This window comes from Ictidomys tridecemlineatus, chromosome 5 (genome assembly GCF_052094955.1).
Source record: "Ictidomys tridecemlineatus isolate mIctTri1 chromosome 5, mIctTri1.hap1, whole genome shotgun sequence".
NCBI classification, from domain to species: domain Eukaryota; kingdom Metazoa; phylum Chordata; class Mammalia; order Rodentia; family Sciuridae; genus Ictidomys; species Ictidomys tridecemlineatus.
Window position 1 is genome coordinate 113470865 of NC_135481.1, and position 22345 is coordinate 113493209.

Below are 22345 nucleotides of genomic sequence, written 5' to 3' on the forward strand. Positions count from 1 at the left end.
TTTAGAAATTTGTTGATGTCTTCAATATTTTCTATTTTATTGGAGTACAAATTTTCAAAATTATTTCTAATTATCTTCTGCATTTCTGTAATGTCTGTTATAATATTTCCTTTTTCATCATGGATGTTAGTAATTTGAGTTTTCGCTCTCCTTCTCTTCATTAGCATAGTTAATGGTTTATCAATCTTATTTATTTTTTTTAAAGAAACAAATTTTATTTTGTCAGTTTTTTTAGTTATTTCTTTTGTTTTAATTTTATTGATTTCAGCTCTAATTTTAATTATTTCCTGTCTCCTACTGCTTTGGGGGTTGATTTGTTCTTCTCTTTCTAGAGCTTTGAGATGTAATGTTAGGTCATTTATTTGTTGAATCTTTCTTCTTTGAAGGAATGAACTCCATGCAGTGAACTTTCCTCTTAGCACTGCCTTCATAGTGTCCCATTGATTTTGATATGTTGTATTGGTGTTCTCACTTACTTCTAAGAAGTTTTTAATCTCCTCCTTGATATCTTTTGCAACCCATTGTTCATTTAATAGCGCATTATTTAATATCCAGGTATTGGAATAGCTTTTATTTTTTATTTTATCATTGATTTCTAATTTATTCCATTGTGGTCTGATAGAATGCAGGGTAGTATCTCTACTTTTCTATATTTTCTAAGATTTGCTTTGTGGCATAACATATGGTCTATTTTAGAGAAGGATCCATGTTCTGCTGAGAAGAAAGTGCATTTGCTCATTGATGGATAATATACTCTGTATATGTCAGTTAAGTCTAAGTTATTGATTGTAGTATTGAGTTCTATAGTTTCTTTGTTTAGCTTTTGTTTGGTAGTTCTATCTATTGGTGAAAGAGGTGTGTTAAAGTCACCCAGAATTATTGTGTTGTGATCTATTTGACTGTTGAACTTGAGAAGAGTTTGATTGATGAATGTAGATGCTCCATTGTTTGGGGCATATACATTTATAACTGTTATGTCTTATTGATGTATGGTTCCATTAAGCAGTATGAAATGTCCATCTTTATCCCTTTTGATTAACTTTGGCTTAAAGTCTACTTTATTTGATATGAGGATGGAAACCCCTGCTTGCTTATGTAGGCCATGTGAATGGCCTTTCACCTTCAGTCTATTTGTCCTATAAGTCTCTTGAAGGTAGCATATTGGTTTTTTTTTAAATCCAATCTACCAGCCTATGTCTTTTGATTGATAAGTTTAAGCTATTAATATTTAGGGTTATTATTGAGATATGATTTGTATTACTGGTCATTTTTGTTTATTTTTGTTATTTAGCTTGACTTGGTTTCTCCTTTGGTTGGCTTTTCTTTTACTGTATTTCTTCCCTTTGCAGGTTTTCATTGCTGTTTCATTGTTGTTTTTCATTTTCTCCTCGAATATTTTGCTAAGAATGTTCTTTAGTGCAGACTTTCTTGCTGTAAATTCTTTTAGCTTTTGTTTATCATGGAAGATTTTTATTTTGTCATCAAATCTTAAGCTTAATTTTTCTGGATATAAGATTCTTGGTTGTCATCCATTATCTTTTGTAGCTTGGTATATGTTGTTCCAGGATGGCCAGGCTTTGAGAATCTGGGTTGAAAAATCTGCTGAGATCAGAATTGGTCTTTCCTTATAGGTGATCTGATTTTTCTCTCTTGCGGCCTTTAAAATACTATCCTTATTCTGTATGCTACACATTTTCACTATAATGTGTCTTGATGTAGATATGTCGTAATTTTGTATATTTGGTGTCATATAGGCCTCTTTTATTTGAATTTCCAATTCATTCTTCATACTTGGGAAATTTTCTGATATTATTTTATTGAAGAGATTGTGCATTACTTTGGTTTAAATCTCTGAACCCTCTTCTGTCGCAATAAATCTTAAATTTGGTCTTTTGATGGTATCCCATAATTCTTGGAAGTTGTGTTCGTGATTTCTTACCATCTTCACTGTGAGGTCAACTTCATTTTCAAGATTGTATATTTTGTCTTCATTGCCTGAGGTTCTTTCTTCCAAATGGTCTAGTCTGTTGGTGATGTTATCTATTGAGTTTTTAAAAATTGGCTTATTGTTTCTTTCATTTCTAGGATTTCTGTTTTTTTTTTCTCAGTATCTCTGTGTCTTTCTTGAAATAATCTCTTGCAACCTGTTTTATCTCTTTGTTGGTGTGATCCATTTTTGCCTGTATCTGCTCACTTAGGTTGTTCTTTAATTCCCAAATCATTTTAGTTAGTATATTCGAAACTCCTTCTCTGACATTTCACCTACCTCACTGGCTATGGATTCTATTGTTGTGGTGTCTTGGTTTGTTTGGGGCACTTTTCTCCCTTGTTTTTTCATGATGTCTATGTGTCTTCCTCTCTTGCAGTGTAGATCTGAGGTATTACAGTTTCTGTCATATTGTCTTATAGTTACCAATACCTCACTTTTAAGGGAGAGATCAATATTATAGCACTCAGTGTACCCAACATGTAGCCATATATCAGTTAGCTTCCATTTTTACATTTACAGTTTTGTCACTATAAACAGAAATGACAAGTTCAATTATCTTCAACCATATAATCAATTGATTTGCATAACGGTTTATAATTTCTTATGGTGGATGAGGGGACTGGGAAGTTGGCTGAGATGTTTAATATGGAGGTATTAGATTATATGACTAGTGAGAGGATAATAATAGGAAGTTGGTTGTTAGTAGGAGAAACAAGAGAAAGGCAATTCTATGCAAGAGAAAGGCAATCCTATCCTTAGTAACAGGATAACTGTTAGCACCCCTAGTAGAGAAACCTCTGGTGCAGTGTGTCCTTATTGTTGTCTCTTGATAGAAGCGGCAATATCCCACTTTTGTGGCAGTGGCAACCTCAAGCCTGTATGTTTCCTGATGTTGGACTCTGGAGTCACACTTTGGTGAATAAGGAACCCCAACTTGGGGTGGCTCTCAGCATGGGCATGGGGTGGCTCTGTCCTAGAACTCTGGGCCTCAGGTGCAGTGCAGACAGGCAGGCTCTTCCTCCAGAACTGCTGGCAACGGTGATGCAGTGCAGGCAGGTGGGCTCTGTCTCGTTTGGTTTCTTTTATACTATTGTAAGTGGAATTATTCAAAAATTAATTTTCAATTGTTTATTGCTAGCCTAAAGAAATCCAATTATTTTATATATTAATCTTTTATCCCATCAGTTTTTTAAAATTCAGTGATTAGACCTTGTGGGTTGTTGGATATTTTATATAGACAGTGAGATCATTTGTGCTGCTACTTTTCCAAACTTGGTACCAGTCATCATTGTTTTCTTTTTAGTTATCCAGAACCTTCAGAACAAAAGGTCTGATGAATAGAAATGGAAAGATTGGAAAATATTTCTTTGTTTTTAATTTAGAAACTATTTCACCATTAAGTATGGTGTTAGCTGTAGCGTTTTGCAGTTATCTTTTATGTCAGTTAAGAAAGCCTCATTTTATTTCCAGTTTTCTTAGAGTTTTTATCCTGAGTAGGTATTACATTTTATTGAATGCTTAAAGTAAATAAAAGCCCAAAATGATGAAAATTATGTCTTTATTTCATTTCTCTGCCTTTAACTTTTACTTTCCTGAATTTATTTTTTTTCTTCTTTTTTCCTAACTTCTTGGAGTGAATGCTTATATTGTTGACTTACAACATTAAAAAGTTCTAATCACCTGTTTAAAATGACCAGTTTCGGGCTGGGGATGTGGCTCCAGCGGTAACACGCTCGCCTGGCATATGTGGAGGCCCTGGGTTCGATCCTCAGCACCACATAAAAAAATAAAATAAAGATGTTTGTCCACTGAAAACTAAAAAAAAAAAAAATTAAAAAAATGACCAGTTTCCCTTACTTTCTACCTTAGCTGTATTCCACAAAATATGATATAGTCTCACTAGTATTCTTCTAAAAATGTTTAAACATTTTTATTGCTATATTTTCCTTTTCTAGTGTTATTTAGATGAGTGTTGTTTAATTTCCAAATATTTGAGTACAGTTAGTTATCTTTTTTTTTTGATTTCAACTATAATTTCATACTGTAATTGGTGACTATTGATTTTCTCATTTAACATTATAAAGATGTTAATTAATTTTTTTTGTTGTTGATGTTACTGGGGATTGAACTCAGGGGCACTTAACCACTGAGCCACATCTCTAGTCCTATTTATTTTTTTAAGACAAGATCTCGCTAAGTTGCTTAGGGCCTCACTGAGCAGCTAAGGCTGGCTTTGAACTCACAATCCTCCTGCTTCAGCCTGCTGAGCTGCTGGGATTACAGGCGTGCACCACCTCACAGGCCTAATTACTGATTCTACTAGAAAACCATATGCTATTCTTATTTATTGGATCTCTGAATGTAATGTGATATATTTTCTCCCTGCCTCTTTTTAAGATTTCTTCCTGTTTTTTTTTTTTTTTTTTTTTGTAGCTATTAGTTCCATTATGGTCTACTTAGGTGTTGTAGTCTTTATATTTATTCTGCTTGGGGTTTGTTGAACTTCTTGAATCTGTGGTTTTATGTCATTCAGTTTTAGAAAAAAATTAGATATTATCCTATCTAGATATTTATTCTACTTCTTTCTTTTTCTCCTATCATTCCAAGACTTTAAAAAAATATTTAATATTGTCCCAAAGTCTCAGATACTTTAAAGAATTATTTATCTGTTCTTTAGTTTGGATTCATTTTAACCTGTCTTGAAATTCACTGATCCTTTCTTCTTCTGTGTCCAATGTATTTTAAAAAGTCCATTCACTGAATTATTTATTTTATGCATTCTTTTTTTTTTTAATTCTAGAATTTTCTTTTAGTTCCTTTTTAGAGTTTTGGAATTCCCATCATAGTGATTTATTTTTGTGTAATCTTTTCATATTTAAATTACTTATTAGTTCTTATTCCTAATTCTGAGTGAGTCTAATCATCTGTGTGTCTTTTTTTTTTTAACTTTAGTTCTTGATTATGGGTCACATTGTCTAGCTCTTTCCCATGTCTTGTGAATTTTTTATTATATGATAGGCATTGGGAAGAATATCTTGTAGAGACTCTGGACTATTTTATTTCCCCCCAAAATATTGAACTTTGTATTTTGCATTTGTGGGAGTGAATTTACTGGTGCATCACTTTGTTCTTCAAGGCTTACTTTTTTAATGTGTTAAGCCAGGTGTATTTCAGATTTTCCTTTAGTCCTAGAGCATAGCTGTTATAGCACTAGCTTCAAGATTTATGACACATAGTAAAAGCAGTGCTTAGAAGAAAATTTATAGTATTAAAGACAGATTAGAAAGGAGGTCTAAAATCAATAATATAAGCTTCTGCCTTTTTCTAATGAAACAAGAGCAATTTAAGTCTAAAAAATCATAATAAATAATAAAAACTAGAGAAAACGTTAGGGAAATTTAAATTTTGAATTTCCTTTAAGCAAACAATAGAGAAAATATTCTCAACTGTGGCATTATAGGTTTTCGTTTTTTCTCTTTAGCTGAGGCATATTTAAAACATGTCTATTCACACATGAAAGAAAATTCTGCCTTTACTATAGAAAACATGTAGATATTACTTCATTGTTTTCTCACATTTAGAATTGTAAAAGCAAGAATAATTTTATCTTTCATAGGACTTCCTATATTTTTCTTGATTCTTGGAGACATTTATTTATTTATTATTAAGGTTTTTGTAATATTTCTAGACATGAATTTATTTTCCTTGATTTTTGCTTGTAATTTGAAGAGCACTTTCAATCTGAGAATTGAGTTCCATTTTTAATCTTTGTTCAGGAAATGTCTCATTAGTGAAGTTTGAAATTTCTGCTTTTCTTCCAATTGTTTTTGTCTATTCCTCATGAACACCTACAATAGTTAAGTCAGATTTTTATTTTCTGTGGTCTCTAGCAATTGTAGCCACTGTTTTCATATCTTCCCTCTATAGTCTCAGCATCTCAGGTTGGTTTACTCTCTAACTCTCTAGATTTCCTCTTTTTGTTTATTGCTTTCTGTGAAGTTTTCTAATTGTGCCGTTTTATTTTTAGTTTGTTTACACTTATTTTACATCTTATCCAATCCATTTTTATCCTATTCGCTTAGCTTTCCGTCTGACTTTGAATTGCTACGATTTTTCTACTCCTGTTTTTACAGAGCCCATGTGTTCTCATATCATGTTGCCAATTTCACATGGGCAGATCATTTTCAGCATGTGTTTACTTGCAGTGTTCAGTATGATGTTTCTTTTCAAGTATATTTTTGGTTTGTCCTTCATTTTTTTCCTTTTGAAAAATTATATTGATATAATTTTCATTCAATCAAATGATCCATTTTAAGCATACTGTTTAATAACTTTTTTTTTTTTTTTGGTACCAGGGATTGAACCCATGGGTGTTTAACCACTGAGTCACATCCCCAGCCCTTTTTATTTTTTATTTTGAGACAAGGTATCTCCAAGTTGCTTAAGGCCTCACCAAGTTTCTGAGGCACTTTGAACCTGTGATCCTCCTTCCTCAGCCTCCTAAACTGTTGGGATTACAGGTGTGTGTCACATCTAGGTTGTTTGATAACTTTGCAGATGTATACACTAATCTAACCAACACCAGAGTAAAAATATAGAACATTCTTATCACTCCGCAACAGTCTCTTGTTTCTCTTTTCAGTCAGTCCACTACAAGCAGCCACAGATTAGCTTCTTTTCATTATAGTTTTTGTATTCTAAGATTTTTTAATTAATGCAATCATATATGTCCCATTTTTGTATCTTTTTCTTTCACTCAGCTAATGTTTTTGAGATTTATCCATTTTGATATATTTGTGGTTTATTTCTTTTTTATTGTTGCATCATATTCCATCATCTGGATGTATTATATTGAGCTCAACTCCTTGGTGGTTATTAGGCTATAAACACTCATGTAAAAGTATTTTGATGAAGGTATTCATTTTTTTTGATAAATTCTAGTGTGAAAATACTGTGCTATATGATAAGTGTATGTTTAATTTTATTTGAATTGTACAAACAATTCTTCAAAAATGATTGTAACATTTTATATTTCCTCCAGCAGTGTGAGGGAGTTCAGTTCTATATTGTTGTCAACACTTATATGTTGATCATATAATTTCTTATCTTTATTCTGTTAATATAGTAAATTATATTGATTTGCTTTACACTGTTAAACTAATTTTGCATTCTGGTGGTCATGTTGTAGTAGTTTAATTTGCATCTCCCTGATGAATAATGATAGTGAACATCTTTTTGAGTTCTTGTTGGCTATTCATATATCTCTTTGTGTGTAAATTTTCCAATGAGATTTTGGGTTTGCTTTTGTTTTACCCATTTTGAAATTGAGGTACTCATTTTATTATTATATGTTGAATATATAAAATACTTTTGTCAACTTTTTGTGAATGTCTTTTCTAAGTCAGGGGTTTTCTTTTTAAGTATTTCAAAGAGGAAAAATTTTAAATTTGGATAAATTTCAATTTACTAATTTTTTCTTCTCGTGGTTCTTTGTTCTGTTTTTACCAAGTTTGTTAAGAATGCTCTTGTACTTCTACAAGTCTTAAGGCTTAAGATTTTACATTTAAGCATACAATCAGTTTGGAATTAGTTTTTATGTGGTGTGAGGAAGCATTGACTTTTCCCCATTAAAGTTATCTAATCATTCCAGTTTGATTGCTGAAAAAATTATCCTTTACATATTGAATTAACCTTGGTAATTTTATTGAAAAGTAATTGACTACATACTTTTTGTGGGTCTGTTTCTAGACTAGGAATTTTGTTTAGACTTTTTATATTTTTCCTTACACCAATGTTATACTTTGTTGATTACTGTAGCTTTATAGTATACTTTGAAATCATGTGATACAAATTTTTTTATATTTATTTCTTTTCAAGATTGATTTGACCATTTTAATACCTTTGCATGTTCATAAAAATTTTACTATTGGCTTGTCATTTCTACAAAGTAATTTTCTGGGACTTTGGGATTTCACATGGAACATATAGTTTTGGGAGAATTTGAACAATATTGAGTCTTCTGATCCATGAATGTGGCATGCCTATTGTTTATTTAGGTCTTTAATTTTAGCAATATTTGCTTGTTTTCAGTGTACAGAAATTTCAAATCAATATATTGTTTAAGCTACTCCCAAATGTTTTGGATGCTTTTGTAAACAGTGTTTAAAAATTTAGTATTTAACAAATAGTGTGTAAAAATAATAAAAACTTAATTTAATTCTATTTATTTATTGCTACTCTTGTAAACATAACTGATTTTTATAGAGACTTTATATCCTGCATCCTTGCTAAATTCACATTATTTTTGTAGCTTTTTTGGGTAGTTTCTTAAGACTTTCTATATAACGAAGACTCTCTGCAAATAAAGGTTCTTTTCAGTTTTTCTTCTTCCTTTCTAATTTATCATTTCTTTCTTCTTCTCTTCCTCCCTACTTCCTTCCTTGCTCCTCTCTTTCTACCTTCTTTGCTTCCTTTCTTAGATCTTTTTCTTGTTGTTCTGCCTCATGTCTCCAGTTCAGTGTTCAGCAGAAGTGCTGAGAGTGGTCATGCCTATTCTACCCCTAAGCTGTCAAGGAGCGTATTCAGGCTTTCACTATGAAATATGATGTCAGCTGTAGGTTTTTCATGGACGCTTTTTAAAAGATTCAGCTTGAGGAAGTTCCTGACTGTTCTTAGTTTATTGAGAATTTTAATCAGTTTTTGGAAAATGCATTTTCTCTTTCTGTTGAGATGATCATATAATTTCTTATCTTTATTCTGTTAATATGTGATTTGCTTTACACTGTTAAACTAATTTTGCATTCATGGGATAAACCTCACTGTTATGCTGTATTACATTGCCAGATTTAATTTGGCAATATAATACAGACTTTGTTCAATGTTATTGCTCCTACCTTTTTTTTTTTTGTACCAGGGGTGCAACCCAGGGGTGCTTTACCACCAAACTACATCCCCAGCTCTTTTTATTTTTTGAGACAGGGTTTTACTAAGTTGCTTAGAGCCTCACTAAGTTGCTGACGCTGGTCCCAAACTTGCAGTCTTCCTGTCTCAGCCTCCCAAGTGAGTGGGAGGCATATTTCAGGCATATGCTAGCATACCTGGCTCTTGCTTCTACATTTATGAGGCATATTTATCTATTTTTTAATCATAATATTTCATCTAGTTTTGTTTGTGGACTAATGTTGACCACATGCCATGAGTTGAGAAGTATCTCCCTTCTATTTTCTGTAAGAGTTTATGTAGGATTTATTACTTAAATGATTCATATCATTCACTAATGAAGTAATCTGGACTCAAGGTTTTTGTGGGAAGGTTTTATATTATAAATTTAATCTTTTAAATAATTATAGGATTATTTAGATTTTAAAGTTTTTGTTGAACAGTATTTTGTAATCTGTGTCTCTTGAGAATGTGGTTATTTTATCCAAATTATTGAATTTATTGGTATGTTTGTAGGATATATAGTGATGTCCTGCTTTTGTTTCTTACATGGTAATTGATGTCTTCTCTATTTTTTCTTCATTAAGCTGGCTAGAGGGCTTAAAAAGTTTATTGAACTTTCCAAAGAACCTGCTTAAAAATTTTATTGATTTTCTCTGTAGTTTTCTGTTTTCAATTTTATTAATTTCTGCTTTTCACATCATCATCATCATCATCATCATCATCATCATCATGTACCGGGATTGAATCTAGAGATATTTAACCATTAAGCCACATTCTCAGCCCTTCTTATTTTTCATTTTGAGTCAGGGTCTTGCTAAGTTACTTAAGGCCTCATTAAATTGCTGAGGCTGGCCTTAAGCTTGCAGTCTTGCTGTCTCAGCTCCTGAATCACTGGGATTGCAGGCATGTGCCCCCATGCCCAGCTTATTATTTTTTACCTTCTACTGATCTTGAATTTGATTTGTTCTCATTCTGTTTTCTTAAGGTAGAAACATAAATCATTTCTTACACTTTTTATGTTTTCTAATATAAGAGTTTAAAACTAAATTTTGCTGTAAACATTTCTTTATTTGCATTGCATAATTGTCATGTATGTTGTTTTCATTATATTGCAGTTCAGAATATTTTCTAATATTTTTCATTGACTAGTGAATTGTTTAGAAGTATTTTTTAATGTATAAATATTTGGCAATTTCCCAGATATCTTTGTGTTGTTGATTTCTAGTCTGATTTCATTCTTTTTAGAGAATATACTATATGAAGTAGCAACATCTAAAGTTTTTTCTTTTTTCTTTTTTTTTTTTTGTATTGTGGATTGATTGAACTTAGGGCCTGGCCCACACATGCTAAGCACATGTTCTACCACTGAACTATACCCACAGCTCACCATCTAAATTTTTTAGACTTATTCTGCAGACTAAAAATATTGTCTATCTTGGTAGATGTTGCATGAGCACTTGAAAACAGTGTGTATTCCACAGTGGTTGTGTGGAGAGTTATTATTATCCATTTGGTTAACTTCTTTGAAGGTATTGTCAAAGTCATATTATTACTGATTTTTATCCATTTGCTTTATCAATTGCTGAGAGGGGATTGTTTAAATTTACAACTTTAATTATGAATTTAGTTCTCTTATCAGTTTTATTAGTTTAATATATATACACATATTTATCATTATATATTCTTGATCAATTGGCCCTTTTTTCTTCATAAAATATATTTCTTTATTTCTGATAATAATCTCTGACTTGGATATACTTGTCTGATATTTATATGGACATTCCAGCTTTCTTGTTTTAGCATTTGTATGGCATAAGGTTTTCTGTTTACTTTTTTTCTTTTTTTAAAATTTTTTTATTAGTTGCTCAAAACATTACAATGATCTTGACATATCATACATTTGATTCAAATGAGGTACGTAATCTTATTTTTCCATGTTTACAGATTGCAGGATCACATTGGTTATACAGCCATGTTTATACATACTGCCATACTAGTGTCTATTGTATTGTGCTGCCCTTCTTATCCCCCCTCCCCTCCCCTCCCCTTCTGTCACCTCTTTCTACCCAATCTACTGTGACACGTTTCTCTCTCTTTTTCCTTCTCCCTCACACCATCTTATATGTAATTTTGCATAACCATGAGGGAGGTCTCCTACCATCTTCCGTGCAATTCTCCTTCTCTCTCCCATTCCCACGCACCTCTCATCACTATTTAATGGTAATCTTCTTCTCATGCTCTTCCTTCCTGCTCTGTTTTGAGTCGCCTCCCTTATATCAAAGAAGACATTCTGCATTTGTTTTTTAGGGATTGGCTAGCTTCACTTAGCATAATCTGCTCTAATGCCATCCATTTCTCTGCAGATGCCATGATTTTGTTATTTTTTAGTGCGGAGTAATATTCCATTGTGTATAAATGCCATATTTTTTTTTATCCATTCATCTATTGAAAGGCATCTGGGTTGGTTCCAGAGTCTAGCTATTGTGAATTGTGCTGCTATGGACATTGATGTAGCTGTGTCCCTGTTGTATGCTCTTTTTAGGTCTTTTGGGTATAGTCCGAGAAGGGGAATAGCTGGGTCAAATGGTGGTTCCATTCCCAGCTTTCCAAGGAATCTCCATACTGCTTTCCAAATTGGCTGAACCAATTTGCAGTCCCACCAGCAATGTACAAGAGTACCCTTTTCCCCACATCCTCGCCAGCACTTGTTATTGTTTGACTTCATAATGGCTGCCATTCTTACTGGAGTTAGATGGTATCTTAGAGTGGTTTTAATTTGCATTTCTCTGATTGCTAGAGATGGTGAGCATTTTTTCGTGTATTTGTTGATCAATTGTATATCCTCCTCTGAGAAGTGTCTGTTCAGATCCTTGGCCCATTTGTTGATTGGGTTATTTGTTTTCTTGTTGTTTAATTTTTTGAGTTCTTTGTATAGCCTAGAGATTAGAGCTCTATCTGAAGTGTGAGGGGTAAATATTTGTTCCCAGGATGTAGGCTCCCTATTTACCTCTCTTATTGTTTCTCTTGCTGAGAAAAAACTTTTTAGTTTGAATATGTCCCATTTGTTGATTCTTGATTTTAACTCTTAACTTACCTGTTTATATCTTGTGTGTTTCTACAAGTAGACTGTATTTGAATAAAGCTTTTTGAAAAACTTAAATCCTATTTGACAATCTCTGCCTTTTAGACCATTTAGCTTTTAATGTAATCATTGATACAGGCCTTTGATCTGTCAGCTTATGCTATTTAAAAAAAAAATTTAAGTTATAGGTGGACAAATACCTTTATTTGGTTGACTTATTTTTATATGGTGCTGAGGATTGAACCCAGTGCCTCACACATGCAAGGCAAGCACCCTGAGCCACAGTCCCAGCCCTAGCTTATGCTAATTTTATATTTTTCCCATCTATTATTTATTCCCTTTTGTTAATAGATTGCCCTCTTTTGAATTCTTTTTAGTATTCCATTTTATATCTATATTGAATCATTTACTTTTCTTTTGAAAAAATTTCTCTAGTGTTTACAATGTGCATTTCTTTGGTATTTTTTATTTGTTCTATATGGAAATAGAATGCATTTGACACATCATACATAAATGGAATATAATTTCTCATCGTCTGGTTTTACATGATGTAGAGTTTCACAGGTCATGTAATCATATATGTATATAGAGTAATAATGTTAGATTCATTTTACTGTTATTCCTAACCCCATACCTGCCTTCTCTCCCTTCACTCCCCTCTGTCTAATCCAAAATACTTCTATTCTCAACCACATTCCCCTATTGTGAATTAACATCCACATATCAGAGAAAACATTTGGCCTTTGGTTCTTTGGGATTGGTGTATTTCATTTAGCATAATATTCTCCAGCCCCATCCATTTACCAACAAATGCCATAATTACGTTCTTCTTTAAGGCTGAATAATATTCCATTGTATATGCATACCATAGTTTATTTTATCCATCCATCTGTTGAAGAGCACCTAGGTTACTTCCATAGTTTAGCTATGGTGAATTGAGCTGCTATAAACATTGATGTGGATGTGTCACTGTAGTATGCTGATTTTAAGTCCTTTGGGTATATGCTGAGGAGTGGGATAACTGGGTCAAATGGTGGTTCCATTCCAGGTTTTTTGAGGAATCTGCGTACTGCTTTCACAGTGGTTGCATCATTTGCAGTCCCACCCTATGAGTGTATCTTTTTCCCACATCCTCACCAACATTTATTGTTGCCTGTATTCTTGAGGAATTGCCATTCTGACTGGAGTGAGATGGAATCTCAATGTAGTTTTGATTTGTATTTCTAGAGATGTTGAAAATTTTTACATTTATTTGTATTTCTTCTTCTTTTTAAAAAAATATTTACAATTTTTTAGTTGTAGTTGGACACATTATCTTTATTTCATTCTTATTTGGTGCTGAGGATTGAACCCAGAGCCTCACACGTGCTAGGCGAGTGCTCTGCCCCTGAGCCACAATCCCAGTCCCATTTTTTTTTTGTTTTTAAGTTATTGATGGACCTTTTTACTTATTTATATATGGTGCTAAGAATTGAACTCAGTGTCTCATGCATGTAGGCAAGTGCTCCACCACTGAGCCACAACCTCAGCTGTGTATTTCTTCTTCTGTGGAGTGTCTGTTCAGTTCCTTTGCCCATTTATAGATTTATTTATTTATTTTAGTGTTAAGTTTTTTGAGTTCTTTATATATCCTGGAGATTAATGCTCTATCTGAGGTATATGTGGTAAAGATATTTTTTCCCATTCTGTAGGCGCTCTCTTCACATTATTGATTTTTTTCTTTACTGTGAAGAAGCTTTTTAGTTTGATTCCATCCCATTTATTGATTGTTGATTTTACTTCTTGTGCTTTAGAAATCTTGTTAATTAAGGAAGTCAGTTCCCAAGTCACCATGGTGGAGATTTGTACCTATTTTTTCCTTCTATTTGGCCCAACGTCTCTCTTCTAGTCCCAAAGTCTTTGATCCACTTTGAGTTGATTTGTGCAGGGTGAAAGATAGGGGTTTAAATTCGTTTTGCTACATGTGGATTTCCAGTTTTCCCAGCACCATTTAATGAAGAGGCTCTCTTTTCTCCCAAGTAAGTTTTTGGTACCTTTGTCTAGTATGAAATAACTGTATTTATGTGGGTTTGTCTTTGTGTCTTCTGTAACATTGGTCTACATATCTGTTGTTTTTGTTACTGTGGCTCTGTAGTATAATTTTATGTCTGGTATTGTGATGCCTTCTGCTTCATCTTTTTCTTGCTAAGGATTGCTTTGGCTATTCTGTGTCTCTTATTTTTCCAAATGAGTTTGCCTTTTCTATTTCTATGAAGAATGCCGTTGTGATTTTAATGGGAATTGCATTAAATCTCTCCAGTGCTTTTGGTAGTATGGCCATTTTGGCAATGTTAATTCTGCCTATCCAAGAGTATGGGAGATCTTTCCATCTTCTTCAATTTCTTTCTTTAGTGTTCTATAGTTTTCATTTACAATGTGAATTTTTAACTTTACCTCTACTTGTCAAATATTATTATACCAATTTACATGTTAATATAAGAACCTATTTATTTTCATTTGTCCCTCCTCATTCTTTTTGTACTTGTTATCAACATTTTTCACACACATACACACACACATACACAATTAACCTCACAATACATAGCTATTACTTCTATTTTAAATAGTTATCTTTTTATAACATATTGAGTAAAGAAGTCTTCTATAGTCTTCTTGTATAGTACTCTTTATGCCTTTGTGTAGCCTGAGCTTCTCTTTGGTATCCTTCAGTGGAGCTCAGCTGGCTATAAATTCTCTTACCTGGTACTTGTCTTCAAATAGTCTTTATGTAATGCTCATTTATGAGGAGTATTTTCTCTGGGGTTAGAATTCTAGGTTGACAGTATTTTTTGCTTTCATCCTATTAAAGATATCTTTCCATTGTCTTCTGGCTATTATTTCTTTTGATGAGAAACCAATGATTACTCTTAACTTGTCTTTGTTTTCCTGTGAGTAAAGTGTCTTTTTGTTTGTTTTCTGGATACTTTCAAGATTTCCTTCTTATCATTGGTTTTGTTTTCATTATATTAATTTTGATGTGATTTTCTTTGGTTTTTTTCTCCTTGCCTAGGATTCATTGACCTTCTTGGATCTGTGAGTTAATTATTTTCTTCAAACTTGAAAAATGTGGTCATTTAAAAAAATAAGTACTATATTGTGGTTCTTTTGTGCTTTTAATCATATTACCTGAAATTTTCCTGTAGCTCACTGAAGCTTAGTTTTCTTCCAGTACTTCACTTTGGATAGTTTCTGTTATTATGCCTTTCAATTCACTATTCATTTCTTATGCATTGTCTAATATGCTGTAAAACCTATTTATTGATTTTTTTCATTTTTCATTTTTTATTTTTATAAATTCCTTTGGTTCTTTTATTATTTTTTCATTTTTATCATCATTATGTTCATGATTATATTTTCCTTTGAATATGTTTATAATAGTATTTTTAAAACATTGTTTGCTATTTCATCTATGTAATTTCTGGGCTTGATTCTATTGATTTTTTTCCCCTGGCTTACAGCAACTTTTTCCTCCTTTCAGATATCAAGTGCTTTTTGACTGATGCTTGATTTCATGAATATTGCATTATTGTGAATGTCTGGATTTTTTGTCTTCCATTATAGTGCATTAAATCTTTTTTGGCAATCATGTTACTTCTGGATCAGCTTGACCCTTTCAGGCTTTGTGAGGGAGACCCTAGGGTGGCCTTTTCCATGTTAGCTTAACCCTATTACTTAGGTGTGACCTTCCCAGAGTATCTATTAAATGCTTCAGTGAATTCTTCCACTTTAGCGGTTAGAACTAGAACATCTCCCAGCTAGGTATAAACTCTAGTAATTATTTAGTTTATAGTCCCCCCCAGTCAATCCATTCTCATGGAGATTTATTTACCTTAGACATGTTTGGCTTAATATAAAGCTAAAACCAAAAGAGAATCCTACTTAGATTTTTATAGCTATGATTGCACAGCTCCTGATTCCTTGGTATTCTACCTAACAAAACAGCACTTTGCCTCTTCAAGCTATGGTTTCTGTCCCCTCAACTAAAAACAAAAAACAAAAACAAAAACAAAAAACCCCACCCTGCTCTGCTTATCTTTCTCCTTTTTGGACCAAGTCTGAGATTGTGTTCAGGCTGAAAACCAAGGGATCATGGGACTGTGTGCATTATTTCTCTTCTCTCACGAAGCACTGTCCTCCCTACATTATCTGTAGTTCAGTTTCCCAAATAGTTGTTTTATATACACGCATACACACACACACACACACACACACACACACACACACACACACACACATTTATTTATTTATTTATTTATTTTAGTTTTCTAGTTGTTTATGATGGGAAGGCAAGTATAATATCAATTACTCCATCATAATTGGAAACAGATTTTTGTTGTGCTTTTACACTGTCTTTTGTTACTATTTTTGAGTGGAGCTCTATTATTGATGCTGCTGGTGATGAGAATCAATGAGGGCTGAGTTCCATTTCCCCAGATATGAAGTTTGAACACCTGAGAAGAGCCTTGAAAGGAAAGCGTAGAAAGCAAGTTTTATTTGAAGGATAGAACAGAGATAGACTTCTCCACAGAGAACGGGCAGAGAGCTGGGTATTGGAGGAAGTGGGGGTGTCCTGTCCCTTTTACACATTTTAGATTTTCTTTGTTCTCATGTTCTCCTCCTCCCTTTATCTTGTCTGCGTGACCAGATGCCAAAAGATAGGTGAGAAGAAAGCCTTCCAGGAGGTGCCTCTCTGGGGCTGCCCAAACAGGGCAGGAAAAAGGGCCGCCCAGGAGGTGCTTCATTAACAACCTTTTGGGAGGAACAGTTCTCTGGAAGCAGGTAACCTTGGCACCAGATTGGGGGGAGGAGGGGTAGGGCTCTGGCGGCAATAGCATTTCAGTTCTCCAGCGGCAGCCTCCATCTTCCCAGAGCCAAATCAGCGTCCATCTTCCTGATCCAATCCAATTATTTATTATCTACATTGACTGCCTTTTGCCCCCTAGCTTCATTATGACTATATTTGCCACAAGATTAGGTGTGTAGGTTGTCTTTATATCAGAATAAATTGTAGTGCTTTCCCCATTTACAAATACCTGTGCTCTATTCTCAAGAGTGTTTTTTTTTTTTTGGAAAGAGAGAAAGAGAGAGAGAGAGAGAGAGAGAGAGAGAGAGAGAGAGAGAGAGAGAGAGAGAGAGAGAGAGAGGAAGGAGAGAGTGTGTGTGTATTACCAGAGATGGAATCCAGGGCCTTGTGCATGCTAGGCAAGTTCTCTTCCACTGGGCCCTCTTTATTTTTTTGTTTTGAAGTAGAGTCTTGAGTTTCCCAGGCTGGGCTTTTGAGTTCATGATCCTCTTGCCTCCAGTTCCCTGAATAGCTGGAATTATAGGAATGTACCACTGTCCCTGGCTAATCTCAGAAATTTTGATTCAATAGATCTAACATGGGCTTTAGATCTCATATTTTAAAAACCTTAACAGGTTTTAAAACAAATTATTGGAGGATTCACTAAGTTGCTAAGGCTGGCCTCAAATTGTGATCCTCCTGCCTCAGCCTCCCAAGTCTCAGGATTATAGGCATGTGGCACCATATCCAGTGACAAGTGGTTTTTGACATTAGCAAAATCTAAGAATCACCCTTCTCCTAATGTGATGAACATAGTATCCTACAAAATATTTCTAATTCAGTGATACTTGGTAAAAGTAGAATGAAAACTGAGAGGAATGCAACCTCCTGCATATCCCCACTATCCACACAAAAGGCATGGGTTTATGGAAGAGCAGAAGTATTTAGAACCCTGATCAAGTGCTATGACTTTTGCACATTCTTGCACATTCAGTAGGAAGGAATGCTGTGATGTCTGTCATGAGTTGGGATTGGAGGAATGAGCCACGTGTCCCATGTATTTACAATGTGTATGCAGTTAAAGGCAATCACTGTCTTTAAGTTTCTCTAATTGCACAGGAAAATATATTGCCACTCTTTGTATTCATCTTGATTTTGCTACATTTGGGAAACAAATCTGTTATGAAATACCCCTATCCAAATTATCTCTTCATTCATTCATTTACTCATTTATTTCTTCTTTCTTTTCTCTAAAGATGTAAGCAATATGATACTATGTTATTAGAATAGTGGTCTTTTGTGTATACTTCTTATCTTCTTTTTAAAAAAATTGACCTGTGGTCCTATAAGTTTAGTATATGGCAATTTAGAAGGATGTCCTACTTTCAGTCACATTACATTTAAAAAAAATGATGGAATATTGCTAGTTAACTCATTGGGCTACATGATCATCTGGAGGATGGTAATTACTGGCTGTGATTTTTCCCAGGTCACTTAGTTCTTTTCCTCATCCTTTATATATGCTTAGTTAAGGAGTCAGATACAGATGTCAGCAAACTAGCAGAGGTTCAGAACGTGGGTCACATGAGAGAGAGAGAGATCAGTTTCATTTGGGCAATAAACTTATCTTCCCAGTTTCTACATTTGATGGGGATGCAGTGGGAAATGGAATGTTGGAGGATGCCTTAGGCCATTTAGAAATTTGAAACATTTCCTGACACCAAAAAATATAAGATGTTTATTATAGTACACCACAATGAAAAGAGAAGAGCATCAGAAATCAAGGGATATAGGTTCAAGACCCGACTTGTGTTGACTAATTATAATCATGTCAAGCTACTTGACCTTTTTAATTTCAAAACTTACTATTACATTAAATGAAGTAATAATCGGCTATACATAGCCCACTGAGTTATTGTAGAATCAAGTGAAAATATAGTTGTAAAAACTTTTGCAGACTTGTTAATGTTACACATTGTGAGGTAATATATGGTGTATGCTGCCTTCTGTTGTCTTTCTCTTCTTTGGAAAATGGATAGAATTGTGATATCTTTGCCTGATTTAAACATTTTTCATAGATTTTTAAAAAATGATTCTTCTAGGAAGCCATCTGATGGTGCTTCTACTTAGGGAAAAAAAGCTAGTGAAGTATGCTGCGTTTTCACTAGAGCAGGAATAATTTCAATGATAAGTGCTCATCGGTTCTATTTTGCTTTACAGCTTGGAATCCCATCCACTGCCAGCACATTGAATGCCACAATGCAATTAACAAGCCAGCTGTGAAGGTACTGTTTTATTGGACTTGTTTCCATGTTTTATTTTCAGTGGATACATTATTAGGAGCAAATTACTGAATGAAGTGGAGAAGAGTGCATGCTTCTCTGTAAAGCAAAGCCAATAAGTTCAGTCACCTATGTTCAATCTAACTGTACTTGAGCAGACTGGGTCAAGACAGAGTGATGAGTAATCATGACTGCAGTTTTTGGATATGAGTTCATGGCCAGGTATTGTGTAGCACTGAGTTGATTATCAGAAAAATCCTGGTGAAACACTTAAATGGCCCTTCTTTGGCTTCTATCTGAGCTAATAAACTCAAGGAAATGTATTTTCCCTCAGTTTTCATATGTGTGTTACAAAGTTGGAGTGCCTAATGTGCAAATGTGCAAATTCAAGAACTCTAGGGCAAAAATAGATACAATTGTGAAGTGTTGGTCAAAGTGACTGAGAGGTGTTTGGATAGCATGCATGTGGAAAATTACATTAGAGATAAGGAAACTGTGGTCACACAGGCAGTTAGTATCAGCACTAGGGTCAGAATCAGGTACTCTTATTCTCAGCCTCATTCTTTTTTTTTTTTATTTTTTTATTTTATTTTTTATTTATTTTTTTAATTGTTGGTCGTTCAAAACATTACACAGTTCTTAATACATCATCTTTCACAGTTTGATTCAAGTGGGTTATGAACTCCCAACTTTACCCCGTATACAGATTGCTGTTTCACATCAGTTACCCTTCCATTGATTGACATATTGCCTTTCTAGTGTCTGATGTATTCTGCTGTCTGTCCTATTCTCTACTATCCCCCCTCCCCTCCCCTCCCCTCCCCTTTTCTCATCCCTGTTTAATGTAAATCTTCTTCTCAAGCTCTTCGTCCTTACCCTGTCCTTGTTTACTCCCCTTATATCAAAGGGGTCATTTGGTATTTGTTTTTTAACGATTGACTAGCTTCACTTAGCATAATCTGCTCTAATGCCATCCATTTCCCTCCAAATTCTATGATTTTGTCGTTCCTTAATGCAGAGTAATACTCCATTGTGTATAAATGCCACATTTTTTTATCCATTCATCTATTGAAGGGCATCTAGGCTGATTCCATAATCTTGCTATAGTGAATTGTGCTGCTATGAACATAGTTGTAGCAGTGTCTCTGTAACATGCTCTTATTAGGTCTTTAGGGAATAGACCGAGAAGGGGAATAGCTGGGTCAAATGGTGGTTCCATTCCCAGCTTTCCAAGAAATCTCCATACTGCTTTCCAAATTGGCTGCACCAATTTGCAGTCCCACCAGCAGTGAACAAGAGTGCCCTTTTCCCCGCATCCTCTCCAGCACTTATTGTTGTTTGACTTCCTAATGGCTGCCAATCTTACTGGAGTGAGGTGGTATCTTAGGGTAGTTTTGATTTGCATTTCTCTAACTGCTAGCGATGGTGAGCATTTTTTCATGTACTTATTGATTGATTGTATGTCCTCCTCTGAGAACTGTCTGTTCAGGTCCTTGGCCCATTTATTGATTGGGTTATTTGTTATCTTATTGTCTAATTTTTTGAGTTCTTTGTATATTCTGGTTATTAGGGCTCTATCTGAAGTGTGTGGATTAAAGATTTGTTCCCAGGATGTAGGCTCCCTGTTTATCTCTCTTATTGTTTCTTTTGCTGAGAAAAAACTTTTTAGTTTGAGTAAGTCCCATTTGTTGATTCTAGTTGTTAACTCTTGCGCTATGGGTGTCCTATTGAGGAATTTGGGGCCCGACCCCACAGTATGTAGATCATAACCAACTTTTTCTTCTATCAGATGCCGTGTCTCTGATTTAATATCAAGCTCCTTAATCCATTTTGAGTTAACTTTTGTGCATGGCGAGAGATAGGGGTTCAGATTCATTTTGATGCAAATGGATTTCCAGTTTTCCCAGCACCATTTGTTGAAGATGCTATCCTTCCTCCATTGCATGCTTTTAGCCCCTTTATCAAATATAAGATAGTTGTAGTTTTGTGGATTGGTTTCTGTGTCCTCTATTCTGTACCATTGGTCCACCCGCCTGTTTTAGTACCAGTACCATGCTGTTTTTGTTACTATTGCTCTGTAGTATAGTTTGAAGTCTGGTATCGCTATACCGCCTGATTCACACTTCCTGCTTAGCATTGTTTTTGCTATTCTGGGTCTTTTATTATTCCATATGAATTTCATGATTCTTTTATCTATTTCTACAAGAAATTCCATTGGGATTTTGATTGGCATTGCATTGAACTTATAGAGAACTTTTGGTAATATCGCCATTTTGATGATGTTAGTTCTACCTATCCATGAGCAGGGTATATTTTTCCATCTTCTAAGGTCTTCTTCTATATCTTTCTTTAGGGTTCTATAATTTTCATTATATAAATCTTTCACCTCTTTTGTTAGGTTGATTCCCAAGTATTTTATTTTTTGGGGGGATATTGTGAATGGAGTAGTTGTCCTCATTTCCGTTTCAGAGGATTTGTTACTGATATACAGGAATGCCTTTGATTTATGCGTGTTGATCTTATATCCTGCCACTTTGCTGAATTCATTTATTAGCTCTAATAGCTTCTTTGTAGACCCTTTTGGGTCTGCTAGGTATAGGATCATATCATCTGCAAATAGTGATAATTTAAGTTCTTCTTTTCCTATTTTTATGCCTTTAATTTCTTTCATCTGTCTAATTGCTCTGGCCAGTGTTTCAAGGACTATGTTGAACAGAAGTGGTGAGAGAGGGCATCCCTGTCTTGTACCAGATCTTAGAGGGAATGCCTTCAATTTTTCTCCATTCAGAATGATGCTGGCCTGTGGCTTATCGTAGATTGCTTTTACAATGTTGAGGTATGTTCCAGTTATCCCTAATTTTTCTAGAGTTTTGAACATAAAGGGATGCTGTACTTTGTCGAATGCTTTTTCTGCATCTATCGAGATGATCATATGGTTCTTATTTTTAAGTCTATTGATGTGGTGAATAACGTTTATTGATTTCCGTATATTGAACCAGCCTTGCATCCCAGGGATGAATCCTACTTGATCATGATGTATAATTTTTTTGATATGTATTTGAATCCGATTCGCCAGAATTTTATTGAGGATTTTTGCGTCAAGGTTCATTAGAGATACTGGTCTGTAGTTTTCTTTCTTTGAAGTGTCTTTGTCTGGTTTCGGAATCAGGGTGATGTTGGCCTCGTAGAATGAATTTGGAAGTTCTCCCTCTTTTTCTATTTCCTGA

At 34.2% G+C, this 22345-nt stretch overlaps 1 protein-coding gene across 21 annotated transcripts in view; it reads left to right on the plus strand.

Moving 5' to 3' along the window:
* Nucleotides 1-22345, plus strand: part of Unc79 (unc-79 subunit of NALCN channel complex) — a 270058-nt gene that overhangs the window by 76435 nt on the left and 171278 nt on the right. For all 21 annotated transcript variants that reach the window (XM_040274610.2, XM_040274614.2, XM_078050764.1 and 18 more), the window contains one exon: nt 19057-19121. In XM_040274610.2, coding sequence (XP_040130544.1) covers nt 19057-19121 — 65 coding nt within the window. The remainder of the gene's footprint in view (nt 1-19056; nt 19122-22345) is intronic.